The sequence below is a fragment of the Nansenia antarctica genome (genome assembly GCF_963989245.1).
Source record: "Nansenia antarctica genome assembly, chromosome: 1".
NCBI lineage: Eukaryota > Metazoa > Chordata > Actinopteri > Argentiniformes > Microstomatidae > Nansenia > Nansenia antarctica.
Window position 1 is genome coordinate 72,427,903 of NC_137674.1, and position 23,452 is coordinate 72,451,354.

At 50.2% G+C, this 23,452-nt stretch overlaps 1 protein-coding gene across 1 annotated transcript in view; it reads left to right on the top strand.

Annotated features, from left to right (window-relative positions):
- Positions 1–23,452, top strand: part of hipk3b (homeodomain interacting protein kinase 3b) — a gene marked incomplete at both ends in the record, with an annotated part of 56,485 nt that overhangs the window by 20,453 nt on the left and 12,580 nt on the right. Inside the window, 2 exons of the mRNA XM_080550409.1 lie at positions 17,695–17,818; positions 23,428–23,452. The exon at positions 23,428–23,452 is cut by the window's right edge and continues 95 nt beyond it. Coding sequence (XP_080406535.1) covers positions 17,695–17,818; positions 23,428–23,452 — 149 coding nt within the window. The remainder of the gene's footprint in view (positions 1–17,694; positions 17,819–23,427) is intronic.

Consider the following 23,452-nt stretch of genomic DNA (forward strand, 5'->3'; position numbering starts at 1 on the left):
CTTTGTTTTACTCTAAAGCGCAATGATAGGTTGATAATGAAAAAAAAAATCCAGAACAACAAGGCTGCGTTCGTAAATTCGCTCTGGAATCTGATCAGCATTCATGGAACGCCTCTTGTCCAATCAAATTACTTGGTCCCTTTATGACGTCGTACCCAGTGTGCTCTCCGGCGCTCTCAGAGCAAATTTACGAACGCAGCCCAAGTGTATCATGGCGAGTGCTGCTAATGTTGGCGACAGAGAAGAACTCAATGCCTCCCTCGTCATTTAAATCCCATGTATGGGAGCACTTTGGCTTCTCTGTCAATTATAACAATGACGGACAGTGTCATTGGAAGTGCGGTCGATAAAAAAGTTACGGTGTTTAAGCGTTGTGCAACGAGAAAGTCGTACGAGCATGGCCACACATTTGCCGCGACATCACCCTGGTGTGTTGCCGGGAGGCACGAAAAAGGCAGCTTGACAACTTCTGATAATGTAGCCAATTTTTTCATACCATGTTTAAAGTAAGGTTTCACTTTATTATTTAGTTAAAAGTGGCATAAAACATGTTTATTTGTCTGCTTTAAAGAGCCCAGTGATTCACTGCTGCAACCAGGTGCCTCCTCCCTCTCTCCTACTGCATCATTTAAGTTGAATGTGTGTTTCTGTTTAATATGTAGCCTAATGTTTGAGTGTAGAATATGTTATGTATGTATATATATATATATATATATATATACATACACACTAGGGCTGCATGATTAATCGATTTTAAATCGAAATCGCGATTTGAAATGATGCGATTAGCTAATCGCAAAGCCTGCGATTTGCCTGCGTTTTATTTTTATTTATTTTTTTTTATTTTATTTTTTTTTGCTATTTAGCAGACGCTTTTAATCCAAAGCGATTTACAATTACGAATTACAGGGACATTCCCCCTGGAGTAACTGAGGGCTAAGTGCCTTACTCAAGGGCACACTAGTAGTGGTGTGGTTTCAGGAGGGATTTGAACTCACACAACCTTCCGATCACAAGTCCAACTCACTAGACCACCACTACCCGTATGGGATACGTCATACAGCGCGTCGGATTCAACGTCAATGAACGTCAACGTCAATGAACGTCAACAATGAACGTGAACGTCAATGAACGTCAACGTCAATGAACGCACACCAACAACATCGCACGTGAAACGCCCACGTTTCGGTAGCTAGCAAAAAAATATACACTTGTTGAGAGAAACAAAATGGTGTTGCTGTTTAAAAAATCCATAAATAAATATGTTGTCCCAATTCATATCTTTTAAGTTCTCATCCTTGCATTAGAATTAGAGCAGTTAATAGTTTGATGATATCATGTGGTAATGCTCTCTGAAAATAGGTGATAGATAGATTCATCCAATCACCTGCCAAGTATTTTTTGAAAGTACCTGCCCTTTTCCAAACAGCTTCCAATTAAGCTTTCCTAGATGGTTGTGTGAAACAAACCACCTGAGTCAGGTTAGTAATGCTCCATCACATGTTTTAATCTGAAGCTTGATTTTAAAGCAACCCAACTTTAAAGCAACCCAATGTAAGTTTAGTTCTTTCACTCGTAGCTCGGGCTGTGGGGGTGCTAGAGGAGGGAGCCTCTAAGTCCCCTGAAGACGTACAAACAAACTGCACGTTGATACGACCTTCCTAGCCGGAGATATGGCCACACTTTACAAAAACTTCCTTTTTTTTTTTTTTTTTTTGCTATTTAAAAAAATAATAATCGCAAATTAATCGCAATCGCGATATCTGTCCAAATAATCGCAATTCGATTTTTCCCCCAAATCGTGCAGCCCTAATACACACATATACCAGTTTTTACATCTTGAATGTTGTTGGGTTTTACACAGTAAAAGTGGTGTTTTTACTAGAGATGCTCCGATCTGATCGGCGCCGATCGATATCGGCCGATATGCCCTTGATCGGTTTTGATCGGAGTTCTCAAAACGGCCGATCAAACACGGCCGATCAGTTTACATAGAGAAATGGCGTCGCCAGTCTGGCAATATTACACAGTGTCTGAAAGAGACAACAAATATGCAGTTTGTAATGTCTGCTCAAAAGAAATTCCTCGCGGAGGAACGCACGCAAGGTCTTTCAATACCACGAATATCATACGGCATTTGCTGCGTTCGTCGATTCGCTCCGAGAGCGCCGAAGCGCACACTGGGCTCGACGTCATAAAGGGACCGAGTGCTTTGATTGGACGAGAGGCGTTCCACGAGTGCTGGTCAGAGTTCCAGCGCGACTTCACGAGCGTAGTGTAGTGTAGGTAGTGTTCAGTGACGTCATGTGACCCCGCGAGCAGGAAGTCACTAAGCTAGGCTAAGGCCCATAGCAACAACAACAACTATTAGCGCGCGAGTTTTAGGTCTTCCTCTGTGCACCTTGCACAAGTGTAGATAGCGAGCGACTTTTCAGCATAGCAGGACATATTTTAGATGATAAGAGGAACAGGCTGAGTGCCAAAAACGCTGAGATACTTGTATTTCTCAAGGCTAATCTGCCAGTGATGCTGCTTAATCAGAAGTAAGGTTTGAGTCTGAAATCTCCTTAGGTGCAATGTTTTGTTTTTTTGTTTTATTGATTATTGCTGACTTGCTGTCTTATCTCCTCCTAAATATGACTTGAAACTGACTGATTGAAACAGTATTTTATATTTGGCTATAGCCTGTTTATGTTGCAGTTTAGTTTGGGTATGTTTATTGTTCCTCAGGAAAGCTACAATATAAGCTCCAAGTTCTCTAAGAGCCCCTAGTTCCTCTCATTCGAGTGGAATGTTGCACATTTGATGTGACAGTGTACATTTTATTTATTATGATTTTTATTTTAACATTTTATTTGTTTTTCCTGAAGTAAGCTACAGGTGGTTGTGAATTCAATAAAACAGATGGTTGTCAATTCATGATACTTTCTCATCTCCTAATTTCATTTGAATACTTAATATACAATGTCAATGGTGTTAAGAATAATTAAAAACATAAATAATGCTACACAATAAATAGAATGCTTCAATTGCCATTTTCGACGCTGTGATCGGTGATCGGTGATATCGGATCGGCAGATCACTGATTCCAGTGATCGGTGATCGGCACCAAAAACCCTGATCGGAGCATCTCTAGTTTTTACAGAATTCGAGGAAAAAGCTTTTTATTTTAATTTTTATGTTTTGTGTTGATCCGAAAAATTATCCGATCCGTGACTCAAAAACCGTGACACGATCCGACCCGTGAGTTAGGTGATCCGTTACACCCCTAGTAAGATGGATACCAACTGCTCCGCATCACATCCTGTTTGTGTTTTTATTTTTTAATTTGGTAGATCATGGTTCATGGATCATGGTTCTTTCATGTGGTAATAGTGGAAGTAAGTGCGGGGTTCCCTGGTTACTGCTCACCGAGACCCAGCAGGAGAACCTTACAACGGTCCGGTTCTACCTCCGGTTCGTCAGTTACGGCTAGAACGACCAGGCTTGTATACGTGGTCCTCCAACAAACAAGGAAGACATTGACAAACCGGTTGCTGGTACTTAAGGCTTTACACTGTCTTGCTACTGTGCCACCACGTAATGGTAATTCAGCACTGTATCACGTAGCATTAAGCCAACAAATATGACTGATTCAATTAGCTAGAACCCTGGTCACAGACCACAAGGTCTACAGACTGACCAGACCTGCTCGTTCCAAAGCCATTTCCTCTTTTTCACTTCCCCCTCTCTGCAAATAGGCAGAAGTAAGTGGTGAGTTACATAAGCAATGTTTAAGTGACAACGTTCTGTCGATAAGCCAAGAGTAATCTATATGGGAACGGTCAGGGAAAAGCAATCGGAGCACTCGCTGCAGTCCTCTATGTGGCGTCTGTGCAGAGTGCACGTGTTCGCAGGGCTCTACAGTGCGACCATTTCACTCGCAAAATACATCTGTGCGACTAGAGAAATAAATTCACGAGCACACGTGCGAGTACAGTTTTTTTTTTTTTTTTTAATTCTAAAAATAAATCTGCGCGAACCGTGTGGCCACATTTTAAGCCGTCAGCCAGCCCGCTACGACCACGGGAAGTCATGTTAAAAGTGAAGTTACTTCTGTTAAACTGGCGCTAAGCTAACATCGCTAATCGCTAACTCCCTTTTGGGCCTTAAAGAGACATGCGCCCTTTTCTCATCTCAAGCTTCATTAGCTTCATTTGCTCACCACATCTACAGATTTGGTCCCACACACTCCAGATTTGAACCCAAGGTTACAACCAGGGTTAACTACCCAGGGTAGGAAGTAGAAAGCTCTCAGACCTTCAGAACCCATTGAAAGTAGTGGAGGTACTCCAGAAGTCCAAATGCATCTCTAATCCTAGGAAACCCTAGGAAGCAAGTTGCCTAATGGCATGAAAATGCAACATGTTGTACTTGAGTGTGGCAGAGAGGTGGGACCCCCGGGGATGGTGGTGTGCTAACAGCTAGCCGCCGCAGAGGCACCGTGCTGGGCTGGCCACCTCCACATGTCACCACCCCGGGCAGCATGGGGCTGGGGACTGGTCATCTGGATGTGGGGTAGTTTAATACCCCTAGATGTGGAGTTGTCTGGCCACCGTGTGTGACTGATGTAGCCTGACCCAGCAGCAGGGAGGTGGGCAGCATGGAGACAGACCTCTGCATGGCCTGGCTGGGCTGCTAGCTGACAGACCTAGCCCTAAAGCCTGGCTGGGCTGCTAGCTGCTAGCTGACAGGCATGACATGGATGAATGAATGAACATGCTGCTAACCAGGAGAACTTGACACAGCTAGTTACCATAATACAATGCCATCAACTCTGCGTCTAGTAGGGCTGTAGGCATGGGCCAATGTGTGATTTTGGTGCAAAAATTGCAAAATCACTAATAAAAATGTGTTATAATTACATTTTTCACTGTGCTCCTAAATTTCTTTGTGTGCCCCTAACATTTTTCATTTAGGAGCACATGTGCTCCTAGTGAAAAAGGTTAGCGTAGAGCCCTGGTTCGGAAAGCAGATGTTTTTTTGTACGAAGCACTGTAGAGCAAGTAGTTCCTGGCCCCTCACTGCCATTGCTCTCCACACACACACACGCACACGCGCACACGCGCACACGCGCACACAGCAAGGTTGAAAAAACAACAACTTTTTGACTAGCCTACATGTGGAGCTTGCTTGTGCCAGCCAGTGAGATTGGGCTTATTTAGAGGAGGGTAAGAGCGCTGTGCAAAGTCAGATTTTCCACGCATTTCTGGCATTTCTCCTTCTCCTTCTTCTCCCACATAGCTCCAGTGATCACACCCGCGCCTCTGCGCGCACTTGGACGTGGTTCTACAAATGCTCTCATATCTTTGGAGGGGATAGTCTTGATCACTGGAATGTTGTTTTGACCAAGCCGTAGTCATATAGTGGGCCTTCAGTTATGAATTCACTATTTAAACTCTGCCTGCCTGCCTGTTTGTCCGTCTGTCCGTCTCTCACTCTCTCTCTCTCACACACACACACACACACACACACACACACACACACACACACACACACACACACACACACACAGCCCATGGTCCTGCATGTTGCTCTCCCTCCCTCTGGAGCAGGCAGAGAGAGGCTGCTGACAGTTAAACCCTGGGTTTTTTCCAGTTACGTGGGTGGACCAGTAGAGCTCTGGTAAAAAACTAAAATGTGCAATTAACTAACCACCTCCAAGCAGAGAGAGGGAGAATCACCCAGATGCCTTTATTTGGCATGCGTGTTACTGCCCAGTCGTGTGTTCTGAGTTTGACTTAATTGAATTGTTTTCACTTTTGCGGATCCCGAGTTTTGGCCAGTGCGGCAGCGTGAGGCAGACTGGAAAAGCGTCGTGGACGGAGAGAGGGTAATGACAGGGGGAAGATGCGGTGAGGAATGGCTAGGATGGAGGGGGGAGTGAAGTGAAGGAGGTGGATGAGGTGGAAGAGGGAGGTCCACTTTGGCCTTCAGAACTGGCATTTTCCCTGGTTCCTCTGGCTCCTCCGTCGGTGTCAGGGAGAGGCTAGCCTACATATGAATCAACCACTATAACAAAATAATAAAAAAAAGCCCCCAGATGAAAGAGGCGGTTTCAGAGAGGCTTCAGAGCCCAAGCCGTTGGCTTTCGGGAGGGAAACGGAAGTGGTGCTTTCTCACTGGAGGCTTGATCTCGCTCTCTCATGCCACTTGGCCCCCCCCTGCCTCTTCTCGTTTGCATTTAAGCCCGCATCAGAGATTTGCACAGCTGGGGAGGGAGGGGGAGGAAACCCCCCCCCCCCCCCCAAAAAAAAACAAAAAACCAACAACAACAGCTTTACATTATGTGGGCCTGATGTGTGTGTATAGAGGCCTGACGTGAAAGTAGCGTGTAAAACGATACGATGACGGTCGGGGTCACGCATGCCTTCACACCAGCTCTACAGCAGGACGCTCTGGGAGCTGCTCTGGACTTAACCCCTTCCACGTTCTGTTCTATAGGCCCAGGGGATCACTGCAGACAAAGGCAGAACCGGCCGGCCACGTGTCGAGGTGTCCTCGGGCAAGACAAATCCCTCCCAGTGAGCCGGAGGGCCGGCCGGCGCCTTGCGCGGTAGCTTGCTTGCCATCAGTGTGTGAATGTGTGTATGAACTGTGAATGGGTGAATGAGAAGCCGTCGTAAAGCGCTTTCGGAACAAGGCTGCTATATAAGCGCAGACCGGTTTACTGTTTTACCATTGGCCGACATTCCTCCGCTTCGTAACTGAATAGACCGAGCGACAATGAGCAGGTCGGCGTCTGGAGGTCGGTTGCCTGTGTGTTGGCTGTTCAGTCACTTCCTTGAGAAGAAGCAGCGGTTTGAACCAGACACCTATGCTGTCAGAGCGCGTCTGTCGCTATAAAACAAAAGCACTGTTATTCTGGGCCGTCTGCTGAATGGGAGGAGGCCTCGTTGAAGAGCCTACCCCCCCCCACCCCCCCATCCTCCTACATGTGTTGTTCAGGCAGACGGGAGTGCTGTCGCTGCGTGCAAGGGGCTACGTCAGCCCTGTTTGGAACCTGCCCCGTGTTCCAGTTAATAATTCAAAACGCAACAAGAGGGTGTGTGTGGAATTACAGTTCCTGGAAGGACGCTGCGGCAAAGGTTCCATTCTTCTCCACCATTGGGCCGCTGTGGGCGAGAGTCGTGTCAGCGTGGTCGTGTGTTTAGCCTGGCTAGCTGAAAGGCCTTACCTGAGCAAAGAGAGCCTCTCTCACCCCCTCCCTGAATATGTCCCCCCTTCCTGGTCTGTTGGTCCCCATGAGCAGGTTGGACGTCACTCGACACCCCAGGTTCTCTCTCTCTCTCTCTCTCTCTCTCTCTCTCTCTCTCTCTCTCTCTCTCTCTCTCTCTCTCTCTCTCTCTCTCTCTCTCTCTCTCTCTCTCTCTCTCTCTCTCGGCAGAGCCAGTGTGGATCGCAGGCCTATTTCTGGAGTGTGAGATCATAGCCATGAATAAAAAATGCCCATATAGATAATTTGTCGGCTGCACCTAGCCCACACCTTTGTTCTAGCAGAGGAACACCGCGGTGCCAGTGTCCTCTCTCTGTCTGTCTGTCTGACTCTGTCTGTCTGACTCTCTATCTCTCTGTCTGACTGTCTGCCTTTCTGTCTCTCTGTCGCTGTCTGACTGTCTCTCTGTCTGTCTGTCTGTCTGACTCTGTCTGTGTGACTCTCTGTCTGACTGTCTGCCTTTCTGTCTCTCTGTCGCTGTCTGACCGTCTCTCTGTCTGTCTGTCTCTCTGTCTGTCTCTGTCTGTCTCTGTCTGTCTGTCTGTTTGTCTGTCTCTCTGCAAAGGACATTTCAACCATTGAAGTACAATTTGGCTCTATTTTTATGATTTCAGCATGCGTGTTGTCTTTAGTAGACATTAGGTCTAGATATATTTATCACGCCGTTGTGAAGCGCTGTCTTTTTTTGGTCTTTTTTTGTTTTTGTTTTTTAGCGTCTTCATTTGTCTCAGCAAGGGGAAGAGGATGTGACTGAAGCTAGATTTACGATATGTGATACCACATAACTTATGCTTTTGGTGGTCCCCTGGGTAGCTTAAAGTATTCTGATGCTGAGTTGCACTAAAATAATTCAGAATTGATCCAGCAAAGTGATGTCAGTTACTGGAACCCAGCCCTGAATACCAAGTAGAGCTGTCACTTTTTATCACATACCGTGGTGTGTGCTGGTGATGTAGTGGGCCGGGGTCCTGGTGGTATTTCAGTATAGGCTAATGGAAACAGAGCTGGGGTGTTCCCCCATCCCACCTCAAGTCAGTCGTATTTCGATGTAGAACGCTGACAAGCTTAGCAGCCAAAGCCAAAGGCTTGATGTCAGTTGTTTAAATGTTTGCCAATGAAAATGGTTTGCATTTTAGTTCAATCAACGTGTGTGTGTGTGTGTTTGTCTTTCTCTGTGCGAAAGAAGAAGAGCAAACTCTAAATTGTAGCCTAAACTCAAAATTATAGCCGACAACTTTTCATGAGGTCATGAGTTTCAGCTGGGATTACTCTCTCAAAACAACGCTGCAGTTCAGTCATGCACTGTTGAGTTTCTGCTTGTGTAGTTAAGCCTGAATAATGCATAATCTGCAGGCTTTTTAACGCTCTCTTCCTTTGATCGAGTTAGTTAGTTTGTGGTGTGTGTGTGTGTGTGTGTGTGTGTGTGTGTGTGTGTGTGTCTCTGTCTCTCTCTCTCAACCCGCTGGCAGCTTTAGCGTCAGAGGCCAGCCTTCCGTGGGATATCAACATAACAGATGTTTGGGGTGCCGACCCCGCTCCTTTCCTGGGTTGGTGGGACTCCTTCCCAAGCCCAGAGTCAAACGAGGGGAACACACATCCCCGTGTTCTGTGGGATCCGGTCCTTCGTTATGTGTGTGTTTTCCCCTACATCACAGGCTTAGGCTTTAGCCCTGAACTGTCCGTGGGGACAAGGGAGGGGGGTGATGGAGAGAGAGAACGAGGGAGAGAGGGGATGGGGGTCAGGGAGAGGAAGAGAGACTACTGTCTGAGGTAAGGGGATTGGCTGCTGAACTCAGTGACCAGGACAAGGGCTTATTTGATTGGTCACACACACACACACACACACACACACACACTACAGTCCACGAGGGAGCAGCAAAACAATGCAGCGCAAGCTTAAGGCGGTTTGACGGAAACAAATTGCATTTTCACTCGGGTTATGAACAGAAAAAAACAAAACAAAGACAGGTTCCAGGACATTCCATTTGCACGGGGGGCTACCGCATGTGGATCCATGTTTTCAACGAAACGGTACAGAAGCCTGTCCCGTCTGGAATAACAAACCCGACGGCGATCGTACCTAACTTTTGGCCCCGGTGTCGCTGTCGCTCAACCTCGCTCTCAGTGGACGCACGAGAGGGGAGGAAGTAAGCCAATCGGATTCAGGAGCAGGATTAAAAAGAGGTGAAGGGACCGAAGTGACCGTCCGATAATGGGTCCGCAGCGTCCCTTCCCTCACCGACGGTGTTGGGAGGGCTACCTGGCACAGAGGCGTGCTGGAGTGCTGTGCTCAGCACTGTGCATCTGGTGGCTGGCTGCCGCCACGGAGACAACGGCACGCAGGCATTGTTACCGTTCAGCGGAGTCTTCTGGCCCTGCCCGCTGTCCTCTTTGCCAGACGGTCATTTAGCCCTCTCTAATAACACTAATGAAAAAGTAAAAATCAATCCGAGTGAAAAGCGAGCGTCTTGCGTGGCCTTCAGGGGTCGCGTTGGCTTTCAAAAAGTCTGCGTTTTCCCCCTAAAACGCAGACCCTCCAAAGTCGGGCGTTTTTGATCGACGTGTTCCAGAAGTTTCGCGCGTCGCATGCAGACGTAGAAGCCAGGGGAGATGCTTTACACTATACCGATATAGTCATATCTTCTCTAATATTTTGTGTTACTTACTGATATTGTCTTCACATGATCTGTGGGCTCTTGTTTTATTTTTTCTCTGCATGTCTCTGTTTGCATTTGCAATCTCCAGGGAAGAGAAATATCGGCGAGCATTTCAACATTGTCAACAAGTTGGGTCCAAAGTGGCCCCCAAGACTGTGTCTGTCCACAGCAAATCTATAAAAAAAATGCTCTAATTTCAAAGGCAGACAGATGGATTTACAAGCAAGAGGACAGAGGGTGGAAGTGCAGGCAAGAAGTTAAGCTCCCAGACCCCCCACCCAAGTATCGATTTTCTGCCACCCCCTAGGTATAGTTGAATACAATCTAATCTGTGTCTATTTTCAAATTGATAGCGCTGATTATCATTGGCCACTCCACAAAACATCTTTGTCCCACCCTCGCCATCCCACTTGAAAAGTTCTGCCCCTCCTCCCTCCCCCCGGAAGAATCTCGTTTTGTACTCTGGTTGAAATGAGCATCACACGCTCAATGTTATGTGTTGGAACATAATATTGATAAAACTCTGGTCTTTGTAAAATGTATTTGGGAGTCACCAGTCAGAGGGGAGGGTCAGCCCCAGACTGGCAAAGAGTGAGGACGGATGAGACGTGTCGGGTAATCAAAGATATTTAAATAGAAAAAGTTGAAACTTGAAATTGAGTCACGTTCAATTCACCTGCGTTTTTAGAATGCTTCACACATATATATATATTTTATCTTTTTTTGTTTTTGTATTTCCCCTACCCTAGGCAACTTTTTCACTCTCTCTCAACTTTTCCTAGAATTATGTAGAAATGTCATTTGCCAGCCCATAGCATCAATGTTCTGCGACTGAAAATATTTTTTTATTTTTTTCGTTCCACGCTAAATCTCTTCTCAGGTTTTCTGAGTGTAATCCGTTTGCCAAGAAAATGCGATATAGTCTTTGGTTACCGAGACAGTCAGTGAAACCCTAGAAGTGCGCTCTGCGCCGTGGGATGTTTGATAGGAGGGACTGACAACCCTGGCAGGGCCAGAAAGCTCTTTGAAGATGTGTCTTTTTTCCCCCCTCTGTGCAAACTGTGAAAGGTATTTCTTTCCATAGTACATAGTGTTCTGTGGAAACCTTTGAAACCCTCCCCCCCCCCCCCTTCTCGCTAACACCTCTCGCTCACCTCTCGCTGACACTCATCCATTCTCTGCCTGTTTACAACATGATACGTGTCGGACAAACAATAGATTTGATATCCACACTCTTCACTCCTGGCTGTGAGAGACATGTGCCCGGTATTTGCCGTTATGAAAACGCCACTGGTAGTTTTCTCTGGCGAGGCCGCGTCTGGGAAGCAGATGTGACCGTACGTTCTTGGCTGCGGCGGTTGGAAGTCCTTCCACGTCTTTCTCCTGATGTTTGTTTGGACTCTGCATCGGGCCCGTCAAGCGCCCGTCGGATCCAGGAATTTCCTATGCGCCTGGTTATTTAGCCAGGAAGCTGATCTGGGAGTAATCTTTATGTAACACCCCCATGTTTGACTTCCAGTCAACCACCCCCCCTGCCCTGACCCAGATTTACGGCCAGATTTCAAAACGGGGGTTGATGTTCCTCCAGCGTTATCCTAACGAAAGATCTCCATCCAGCCCTCTCTGTTCCCCCAGTGTGATAATATTGTGAGAGTACATTTTTTCGCTCTATCACTTCATCATCTCTTAAGTCTTCAAGTTTCACGACTCCTCGGTTCTAAACATAACTCCAGACTCCGGACGTCATCCATCAAATCTCTCCCCCCCCACCCCCTGACTTTTATATGGTAATGCAAGGGAGAAAAGAGCTCCTCTGATCTCTCTGTGGCTCTGCCCCCTCCCCCCCCTCCTCTCTGAACAGCCTCTGCTGCACGTCTCTGTCATCATTAGAGGGCCGTGGAGAAGCTCCGTCCGTCCGGCCGTCCGGCTCCTCCTCGGGTGTCGACAAGCCCCGACGTCCGCCTCTGAAGCTCCCCGCCACGCGGTTCCGCCCCGCCGACTGTTCTGTAATTGGCCCGGGTTTCTCTGAGAGTAATGAACTCTCTCTCTCTCTCTCTCTCTCTCTCTCTCTGAGAGAGCCCCACAGCGTCGGCGCGAGACGTTGTACGTGTGACAGTCAGGAGGGGGGGGGGGGGGGGGGGGCTGTGTTGGCCTTATCGGGGGGGGGGGAGGACTCCCCCTCCTCGTGTCTGCCTCACCCTTTCTCACCTCACACCTTAACGCCTCTCCCTCGGCCACCGTTTCTGTCTCTCTATGGTCGTCTGAACAGCCGTGTGTGTGGACGGCTGCTTGCTGTCGAGGCGTCATTATGGGAGGAGGGTTTGTGCCGGGGGGGGGGGTGTTTGATGTGTGATCGGCCTCTGATGTAACCTAATCTGTTCGTTATGCAACATGTCTTTTCAGTGATTATGGGCTTAACAATAGAGACACATCAGGGACATTTTTACAAATGTCACGTTAGTTAGCCTAGATATCTCACCCTGCCTTGGAGAGACACACACACACACACACACACACCACCTGTATCACTTTACAGGTGAGCGTCACCTCGCAGCCCTCCAAAGCTGTGTGTGTGTGTGTGTGTGTGCGCCTGTATGTTTGCGCATGCGCGTGTGTGCCTGTATGTTTGCGTGCGCACGTCTGTGTGTGTGCGTGTGTCTCTCTGTGTGTCTGTGCGTGTGTCTCTCTGTGCGTGTGTGTGCGCACATCTGTGTGTGTGTGTGTTTGTGTGTCATCCGAGGCTGGCTGTGTGTCTCCCATGGGGCCGTGGGGGACACGTGAGTGTGTGATCACGGGGCCTCTGCTCGCCCAGCGTCCCACAGCCTCCCGTCGGCTCGCGCGTCACATCCTCAGGACAGAAAATAGATCTGGTTTCGCTGGAGACAACGGCAACTGGAGTCGCTGTCGATCCACAGAGCGCCCCATTGCCCCTGGCAACGTCGACTCATCCACCCCGGGATGGCTGGTTCCTGTTCTCTTTTTTTGCTGTCTTTTGTCTTCCTCACTTGTTGCTCACTCGCTGTCCTCCATTCATGAGACAGAGAGGGGGAGACAGAGAGGGAGACAGAGAGAGAGAGAGGGAGGGAGAAAGAGAAAGAGAGACAGACAGACAGAGAGGGAGACAGACAGAGAGGGAGAAAGAGAGAGAGACAGAGAGAGAGACGGACAGAGAGGGAGAAAGAGAGAGAGAGACAGACAGAGAAACAGACAGAGAGGGAGACAGACACAGAGAGAGAGAGAGAGAAACTGTCTTATCTTAATCCATATGTTTCAAATAGCCTTAACCATGGAATGTGAACTAGAAACAGTCGTGGGAAAAAAGTTTGGGTCACGTTGTCATTTCTTTTTGAAGTCTTCTCCTGTTTCTCTTCACCTGTGCCTTTTGTCCTCACATAAGCATAAGCACGAACTCTGCTTTCATGTCTGATCCCCGTCCACAACAAACCTCCATAACCAACAGTGATCTGCCGCAAAAAGGCTTTTAGTGCCTTAATTATTGTGCCCGGCGGTGTAATTACACACCCGGGGGGGTATATGATTTGTGTAACAACCCGTGGTAATCTCATAGGATGTGTCCAGCCTGTTAGACAGTCCCCTCCCCCTCCCCGTACTGAGGCTGAGGTGTTAACGGACAGACCCCTGTGACAGCAGGATGTATTCTAGCGCATAGCCGGGTAAGAATAGAACCTCTGACAAGGCCTGAGTGTTGTGCTGTGTAACGTCACTGGAACAACACGCCCACCCCCCCAACTGTAGAGCCATCAGTGTTTTTTAATCACACTTTCAATGTAAAATCTCCCATATTTGTCTTTAGCCTAGGGTCAGGCTTAAGAGTTGTCTGTGAAACCGGCTCTTTAAATGTTTAAATTGCCAATTTAATATTGGTGGGCAGTACAGCTAAGTGGGTGGGGGGGGGGGGGGGGGGGGGGGCGATGCGGTAAGGACCAGTGAGAGGCCTTGGCTTGGCTTGTTCCTGAAAGGGAAACCGTTCCTTACCAGGGTCATGACCTCTGGGGGTAAATCAATCGCAGGTTATCGGAGGTGTCACTGCCAGTCTGTCCCGTCCCTGAGGAGGTCTCTGAAGAGGTCAGGTCTGAGGAGGTCTATGAGGAGGTCTATGAGGAGGTCTATGAGGAGGTCAGGTCTGAGGAGGTCTATGAGGAGGTCAGGTCTGAGGAGGTCTATGAGGAGGTCTATGAGGAGGTCTATGAGGAGGTCTATGAGGAGGTCTATGAGGAGGTCTATGAGGAGGTCTATGAGGAGGTCTATGAGGAGGTCTGAGGAGGTCTATGAGGAGGTCTATGAGGAGGTCTATGAGGAGGTCAGGTCTGAGGAGGTCTATGAGGAGGTCTATGAGGAGGTCTATGAGGAGGTCTGAGGAGGTCTATGAGGAGGTCTATGAGGAGGTCTATGAGGAGGTCAGGTCTGAGGAGGTCTATGAGGAGGTCTATGAGGAGGTCAGGTCTGAGGAGGTCAGGTCTGAGGAGGTCTATGAGGAGGTCAGGTCTGAGGAGGTCTATGAGGAGGTCTATGAGGAGGTCTATGAGGAGGTCTATGAGGAGGTCAGGTCTGAGGAGGTCTATGAGGAGGTCTATGAGGAGGTCTATGAGGAGGTCTATGAGGAGGTCTGGTCTGAGGAGGTCAGGTCTGAGGAGGTCTATGAGGAGGTCTATGAGGAGGTCTATGAGGAGGTCTATGAGGAGGTCTATGAGGAGGTCAGGTCTGAGGAGGTCTATGAGGAGGTCTATGAGGAGGTCTGTGAGGAGGTCTATGAGGAGGTCTGAGGAGGTCTGTGAGGAGGTCTATGAGGAGGTCTATGAGGAGGTCTATGAGGAGGTCTGGTCTGAGGAGGTCAGGTCTGAGGAGGTCTATGAGGAGGTCTGTGAGGAGGTCTATGAGGAGGTCTATGAGGAGGTCTATGAGGAGGTCTATGAGGAGGTCTATGAGGAGGTCTATGAGGAGGTCTATGAGGAGGTCAGGTCTGAGGAGGTCTATGAGGAGGTCTATGAGGAGGTCTATGAGGAGGTCTGGTCTGAGGAGGTCAGGTCTGAGGAGGTCTATGAGGAGGTCTGTGAGGAGGTCTATGAGGAGGTCTATGAGGAGGTCTATGAGGAGGTCTATGAGGAGGTCTATGAGGAGGTCTATGAGGAGGTCTATGAGGAGGTCTATGAGGAGGTCTATGAGGAGGTCTATGAGGAGGTCAGGTCTGAGGAGGTCTATGAGGAGGTCTATGAGGAGGTCTATGAGGAGGTCAGGTCTGAGGAGGTCTATGAGGAGGTCAGGTCTGAGGAGGTCTATGAGGAGGTCTGTGAGGAGGTCTATGAGGAGGTCTGAGGAGGTCTATGAGGAGGTCTATGAGGAGGTCTATGAGGAGGTCTATGAGGAGGTCTATGAGGAGGTCTATGAGGAGGTCTATGAGGAGGTCTATGAGGAGGTCTATGAGGAGGTCTATGAGGAGGTCTGAGGAGGTCTATGAGGAGGTCTATGAGGAGGTCTATGAGGAGGTCTATGAGGAGGTCTATGAGGAGGTCAGGTCTGAGGAGGTCTATGAGGAGGTCTATGAGGAGGTCTATGAGGAGGTCAGGTCTGAGGAGGTCTATGAGGAGGTCTATGAGGAGGTCTATGAGGAGGTCTATGAGGAGGTCTATGAGGAGGTCTATGAGGAGGTCTATGAGGAGGTCAGGTCTGAGGAGGTCTATGAGGAGGTCTATGAGGAGGTCTATGAGGAGGTCTGAGGAGGTCTATGAGGAGGTCTGAGGAGGTCTATGAGGAGGTCTATGAGGAGGTCTATGAGGAGGTCTATGAGGAGGTCTATGAGGAGGTCTATGAGGAGGTCAGGTCTGAGGAGGTCTATGAGGAGGTCTATGAGGAGGTCTATGAGGAGGTCTATGAGGAGGTCAGGTCTGAGGAGGTCTATGAGGAGGTAGGACCTCCCCCAGCAGGAATGCACCGCTCCCGACAGACTTTCCTATAGGAGCCCCCCGACCCACGCACGGCCCTCTCCCTCCGTGTTTATATCCAACCTCGTCCCTCCGGCCGTCCCGGAGATAGCCTGGGTGTCTTATTAATAGGATGCGGCCCGGGAGGGTTCGGATGGTTGTCATAACTGGGGCCGCGTCTTTTATCTTCGCCCGCAGTCGCCAGCTGTCGCCCCCTGCGGTCGCCGTGACAATGTGATTGGATTGAATTGGGACTGAACTTATTTTAGCAGGCCCCCCCCCCACCCCCCAGTCTCCCCGGCGGCCTAGCCCTACCCCAGCCACTGTCACTAACCTCTCAACGACACAGCTTAACGGATTTCCGCAGACGGGTCGGCTACCTTTCCCCTGCTCCATCCTGTCAGATAAGCTGGATATGAAAAGCCTCAGGACCGCCCCGGTCGTCTCTCTGCTCCGGCCGCGGATACTAGCCGTGTAAAGCCTAGCGAGCGATGCTACGGTCGCCCCCCACCGATCCCCCTCTCACTTTTCGCAGATTATCTCGATCCTGTTGATTGGGACAGTAATATGTGTTTCTCTGCTTGGTTCCTCCGTAGGTAATTGCCCCTCCCGACATCTCCCACCCCAACCCCCCCTCCCTCCCTCTACCCACCCCCAGGCGTCACCCCTCTGTGTTTTTACAGCCTGTTCCCCTATGTAATCGATGCTGTGTTGTCAGGGTGGAGAAAATATATTGGAATAACTGACGTAAGAGGTTTACCCAAGCGCACACACACACACACACACACACACACACACACACACATCCCAGTCACTCAGCACAGGTCCCCCCCCCCACGCTGACATATCGGTGACAGGCGGCGGTCCGTGTTTTTAGACATCGAAGCCCATTTGTCATCTGAAGATATTCCCGCGTGGTGAAAACCTGCCAAATATACCCATTGAAACATCGTCGCCGGCTTTCCCGGTGGCCGTTCCTATCACTCCGACATTCCCAGCGCAACGTTCGGTCCGACTTAAGTTTAGAGTGGGCTAAATTACAGAGTGAAGTGCCTTCGCTGGAGCCCTGGGAATTCCATAGGAGGAGCAGCAGTCGTGATGAACTTCTGCTTATAGTTGATATATACTACTAATTATAGTTGCATCACGGTTTAGTTATCATGACAGTATAATCTTTTGGTGCCACTTTTCTTGGGGTGGGTTTGGCTATTATGTCTCTGCAATGGGCGTTGCCATCACTGTAATTATGTGAAGAATTGGCCTATATTTTAGCTGGTACATCATTATGAGTCTTAGTTTAATGTAGAAATGTAAACTATAGGCTTCCAGGTATTTCGTGTGTGTGTGTGTGCGCGTGTGTGTGTGCGTCAGTCACAGTGAGGTCAGTGGAGCTGGTGTGTGTAGGATCCGTCAGCCTGCCTTACTCAGATCAGCCCTGACAGCGGTCTGCGTCAGCTCCGCACCGCGAGCCTCACATGTGACGCAGTGTGACCACTCATCAGGATCACCGCAGGGTTACCTAGGGTTACAGCATTACCGCTCTTCAGGATCACCGTGGGGGTTACCTAGGGTTACCGTGAGCCAGCACTTAGCGACCACCACGGTCCAGCCCATCCTGGTTCACCGTCGTCCTGGGCTGGACACAGCCGGGTTATTAAAGGCCCGATCCCTGACCTCCAACCATGTATCTCGGCACCTCTTCATTTCAATATGTAATCAGATCGGATGAGACGCACGTCTTTTGCGTCTGACATTCATCCCTGTTAGCGACCGCGTGCTATGTTATCACTGTGTGAGCGATTGTAGTGTCTAACTGTTGTGTGTGTGCGTTCCGTCTCTGCAGGGCTCCAGAGATCATCCTCGGCCTGCCGTTCTGTGAAGCCATAGACATGTGGTCCCTGGGCTGTGTGATCGCTGAGCTCTTCCTGGGCTGGCCCCTCTACCCCGGGGCCCTGGAGTACGACCAGGTAAACCATCCTACCCCTCTCTCTCTCGCTCTCCCTCCCTGTGTACTCCCTCGATACCTTTTTTTCCTCCTCCTCCTCCTCCTCCTCTTCTCCGCCTCCCTCTGCTCCTTCTCTGCCTCCTCTCATCCCACCTGCTGTTCCCTCTACTCCGCCCCCCCCCCCCCCGTTCACCTACGCTACATCTCCTGCTCGTCCTGTTTGCATCCCCCCCCACTCTCTCTCTCCCTTCCCCCCCCCCTCCCCCTCACTCTCTCTCCCCTCCTTTCCTCTTCATTCTCCTCCAAACGTTTGTTCTCTCCAAGCTGATTAACTGGGCCCGCCGGTGTGTCCTGAGGCCAGTCCACCCCCCCCTCCCCAGCCTTCTCAGACTGGCCCCTATGGCCATGCAGACAGCGTTATCCTGTCTGTCTCCACCTACACACTCTTCTCCCAGGCTGGCTTTCCTCCTCCTCCTCCCCTGAGCCCTGCGTTCTGCCATCCTCCCCCCCCCCCCCCTCTCTCTCTCTCTCACTCCTCCTCCCGTTCTCTCACCCCATACTCGGGCTGATAAGGCTGATACTATGTGCAAAATACAAGGCCCCAAGGTGTGTGTGCGTGTGCGTGTGCGTGCGCGTGCGCGTACGTGCACACTTGCGTGCAGTCATGCTATGAAGTTTAATTGCATGGAGTCAGTGGGACGTCCATCATCCCTCCTGCTGGGCTTAGCTGGTCCAGTCTGATTTCTGCAGGGACCGCTGATGAAGGGACGGAGAAGCACGGAGAAGAAAGAAGGGGTTGAAAGAGAGGAAAAGGGAGGGATAGATAGATAGGGGGGATGCAGAGACCAGCAGGGAGATTGAGAAAAGGAGAGGGAGAAAAAAGAATAGAAAAAGAGAAATGCTGGGTAAGAAATAGGCATAGAAAGAGAGGGGGAGGGGGGGAGAAGGGGAGAGAGAGAGAGAGACGGAGATGGAGGAGGGACGGGCAGCAACAGGCCAAGATTAGTTGTGTGTTTGCTGGCTTGCGAGCGGGGGGTGGGGGGGTGCGGGGGGGGCAGTGTCCCCTGTGGATGGTTTGGTGGGTTGGGGGACGAAGGACGATGTCATCTCCCCGTGAGTGATAGCCTAGCAGGGTGACAGACAGTGATGGATCCCCCCCCCAGAGGAGCCCTGAAACCACCTGCCCAGAGACAGACAGACCCGAGGCTTATGTGCAGCAGCTTCCCCTCCCCCTGGCCCGGGGGCTCGTCTGCAGCAAGCCTGGCAGCCCCCCCCAGCCCCAGCCCCAACACTCTCCCATACATTACCCTGCATTACAGCACTAATCTTGCTCTGCAGACCGCGGTCCTGGCCAAGGTATTTTTTACGGCCCATACGGCGTAATTTTCCGCGCTCAACCGGGCCCAAGGCAAGGTGGGGGAGATAACTCAACACCTCCGATTGAGATTTGACTGGAGTGCGGCAGCACTAAATATAATGAATGTGTTCTTTTTTTCGCACAGAGCCCCAGATCAGAATGTCCCGAATCCGCATTAGAGAGAGAGAGTTCGCGTTTGGGGCTGTGTGATCATCTAATTATGTGTAGTTATATGTTTCTAGCATGTCGATGTTCTATCAGAATGTTGTGATGTTATCAAAATTAAGAAGATGAATGGCTGAAAGGGCGCAAAGCGGGGAAAAACAGATACGACATCTAAAGTCTGGAACGATTATATTTCAAAACAAGGCTTCCCTTTAACTCCCGAGGGCTCCGACTATTACCAAGTCTATCTGGGTTTATTTGCAAGGACCTTCGCCTGTAGTGTTGTGGAAAACGAAGGTTTCTGCTGAATGCTGCAACACTGGAACCACGTTATGAAATACCAGTTAACAGATATCGTGATGTATCGTTGATGAATTGCCTCTTACAATGTATAGATTATCGGGGGGGGGGGGGGGGGCAAAATATTGTACGGTTATCAATACGTGAGTTACCTTGCGATTCCCACCCCTAACTTCATCCCTGTGTGTTGTCAGACACCGTGATTTATAGAGTACTAGATCCAGACCATACAAACTGCACACTTTACAAGCTAATGTTAGGTAAATTCGCTAGAACTGGTTCAGAAGAAGAAATCAGTCCATCGTCACTTACATCGTCGTCGCCGATTAACCTTTTAGGTGGTTTGGTTATCCGATAGTGGAGATTCAAGGGAGTCAATAATGTCATCCACATCCATTGTTGATCTCACACCCCGGTCAAAACGGTAAATTCTAGTATTAATATCGCGCAAAATCATGCAATGCGTACCAAATACTGACATGTCAATCCGGACGGTAATATAATTATAAGAGGACCTCAGGGTTTGCTGAAAAACTCAGGGTTTGCTGAAAAACAGTAAGTAATTCCAGCCGGAATAATTACTGGGGTCCCCGGAGTAAATCACTGACATGGTCAGTCCGGACGGGATAAAAATTACAGAATTACCCCAGGTAAAACATATATATTACCGAGGTCCTCAGGTAATTTATATGCCGTCCGGACAGGGCTTTAGTGGGATAATTTCGCTTGATTATAAAGAGTTTGAGTCCCGCTTCGGTTTCATCATCAGGCCTCTACCCCTGCCCCCCAGCCCTCAGGCTCCTCACGTGGACATGTGTGAGTGTTCATCTATGCCCTCCACCCCTGACGGATGGAAAGCTCCCTTCCACTGACACCCCTCCCTCCCTCCCTCGTCGCTCGCGGTGGTGTGGGTTGACACCCTGGGGGCCCTGGGGCGAGATGGCTGGAGCCAAAGGAGCCGCCGTCACTCCCCCTCCTCTCTCTCCACCCCTTCCCCCCCCCCCAGCGTTGGGGTCTGGTTCCGTCCCACACAGCAAAATGTATTTAAAGCCCCTCTAGTCCTCCCTCCCTCCTCTTACCCCTCGTCCTTTCATCAGACCCCCCCGCCCCCCCAGCAGTGTCTCACCTCGTAAGCAACACTAACCTTCTCTCCACAGTCTGGCAATGTCTCAGCCACTGTGACCAGGTGCTATAGGGCCTTGGGAATGTCCCTCCCTCCTTCCCTCCCTCCCTCCCTCCCTCTCTCTCTGGTGTACAGCAGGCCTGGGCTCGCTGGCCTCTGAAGCGAATGAGTCCTGGGTGCTGTGTTGCGATACGCCTTCTCAGGAAAAACAAGGGTTTTACCCACCTGTGGAATTCTCACAAATACCCCCCCCACACACACACACACACACACACACAGACACACACACGTGCATACTGTACAAACACATACACACACACGTGCATATGGTCCAAACACATACACACATTCCACTGTCTGTCATTGTTTACCTGATCTCATCGGCAGGGTATGAAAATATGTGGCCGACGCTATCATGTTGCCAACTACAATGTTTGGGATGGAGGGAGGGAGGGGGAGGGAGAGAGAAGGAGAGAGGGAGGGAGGGAGAGAGACACGGTGAGAGAGAGACATGGCGAGGGGGAATGAGGGAATGAGGTAGACAGGGAGGGAGGGAGAGGGGGAGAGAGGGAGAGAGAGACATGGCGACAGCCAGTGTGTGTAGAGCTGATTTAAGGCCCATCTGAAGGCGGCTGCAGGATCTTGAGTTATGTCCCTCTCATAGCAACCGGATGAGATTAGCACCGTGATGCAAGCCCTCGCAACGGCCATGCCCTTATCTTAACCCAACCTCTCCCCTAAACACACACACACACTGACACACATTAACAGACACACACACGGACACACACTAACACACACACACTGACGCAGACACACGCACGCACACACACACACACACACACACACACACACACACACACAAACACTAACGCACACACACACACACACGCACTGACACACACACACACTCACACGCACACTCACTGACACACACACACACTGACACACACACACACACTCACACACACACTCACACACTGACACACACACCAGCGGTTACGGCCAGGAGGGGCGACGTGCGGAGCAGGACTCCCGGGCGCTCCAACGAAAATATTTATCCCAGGAACCTGGGTCCACATCCTGGCCTCTCCCCGCCTGGCCGCGGCCTGTCTGTTTGTCTTCTTCTCCAACGCTCATTTCCAGCCACTTATCCCACAGATAACTGACATGTTTGGCATTTTTTTCTCCCTCTTTTTCTCCTCCTTCCCCTGATTAAATGTGACCTATTTCTCTCTGTCCCAGAAAGTTGAAGGACAAGAGAAACTTTTTTTCTTTTTTTTTGTTGAGGGTGGGGGGGGGGAGGAATGTGTGGATATACTCTGGTACTCATGGACTTGGGACACACACACACACACACACATAAGCAGGCCTTGGGGCCTTCATGGTCACATTAGCAGGCCTTCGGTCCAGGGCTCCTCTAGATGTGGTCTATGCAGGACAGGGTACTGCCGTGCCCCTTGTCCCCTGGCTCCTCTCCCCCCCTCTACACACCCCCAGGCTGCCACTCGCTCTCTAATGGATGTTTTCCCCTTGCACCCCGGCGTCACTGACGTCAGCAGGGCTACCTTCACCCCGCCAGGCTTCTCTCTTTTCTCTCTCTCTCTCTCTCTCTCTCTCTCTCTCTCTCTCTCTCTCTCTCTCCCCCCCCCCCCCCCCCCGGAGCTGTGTGTTCTTCTCCTCCACTCTACTACTCTCTGTCAGGGTGTATACCCCCAGGCCGCTGCCTCCCCTCTCTCTCCCTCCTCCCCCCCCCCCCTCCCCTCTCTCTCTCTCTCCCTGTCTCTCTCCCTGTCTCTCTCCCTGTCTCTCTCCCTTCCTCTCTCCCTCCCTCCCTCTCTCTCCTCCCCCCCCCCTCTCTCTCACCGCACACGTCACAAGCCAGCCGACTCTCCCGCTCGCACCCACACGCGGTCACGTTAGCGTGCTGGTGTTAGCGACGGAGTTGATTTACCCCACCCGTCTCTGGAATTACCCAGCGAAGCTCCAACGTGACCCTCTCCCACATACACGCACACACGCACACACACACACACACACACAAACAAATACACTCTTAAAACAACTCAATATGACGATCTCAAGTGCACGCACGCACACGCACACACACACACACACACACACACACACAAACGCACACTCTTCAAACAACTCAACATGGTGATCTCAAGTCCACGCACGCACACACACTCACTTACACACACACACACACACACACACACACTCACTTACACACACACACTCACTTACACACACACACACACACACACACACACACACACACACACACACAGCAGCTGTGGTCAGCTCAAGGATGAACTTGAGCAGTAATTGGATTGGATAGGCCACACACCTCCGCCCCCCTCTGCCTCGCCCCCTCTGTCCAGCCTGAACGTCCAGGTGGTGTAAGTGATTACCGGGGCAGCCGGGGGTCAGAGAGGGGGTCAGCTCCGGTGGGCATGGGTGGAACCCTGGGAAACAGCAGCCACAGGAATGGAAATGAAAACTGTCCGGGATGTTTAGACTGTGTGGTGTTACGTCATATTCCGGAACGAAACGGTGATATTCAACTGTTCTCTTCCCTCCCCTCCACCTTTTAGACATAGCAAACTCAAGGTATGTGTTTTCCTAACACATTCTTCTCCTTGTCTCCCTCCCTCCCCCCTTCCCCCACCTCCCTCCACAGATCCGCTACATCTCTCAGACGCAGG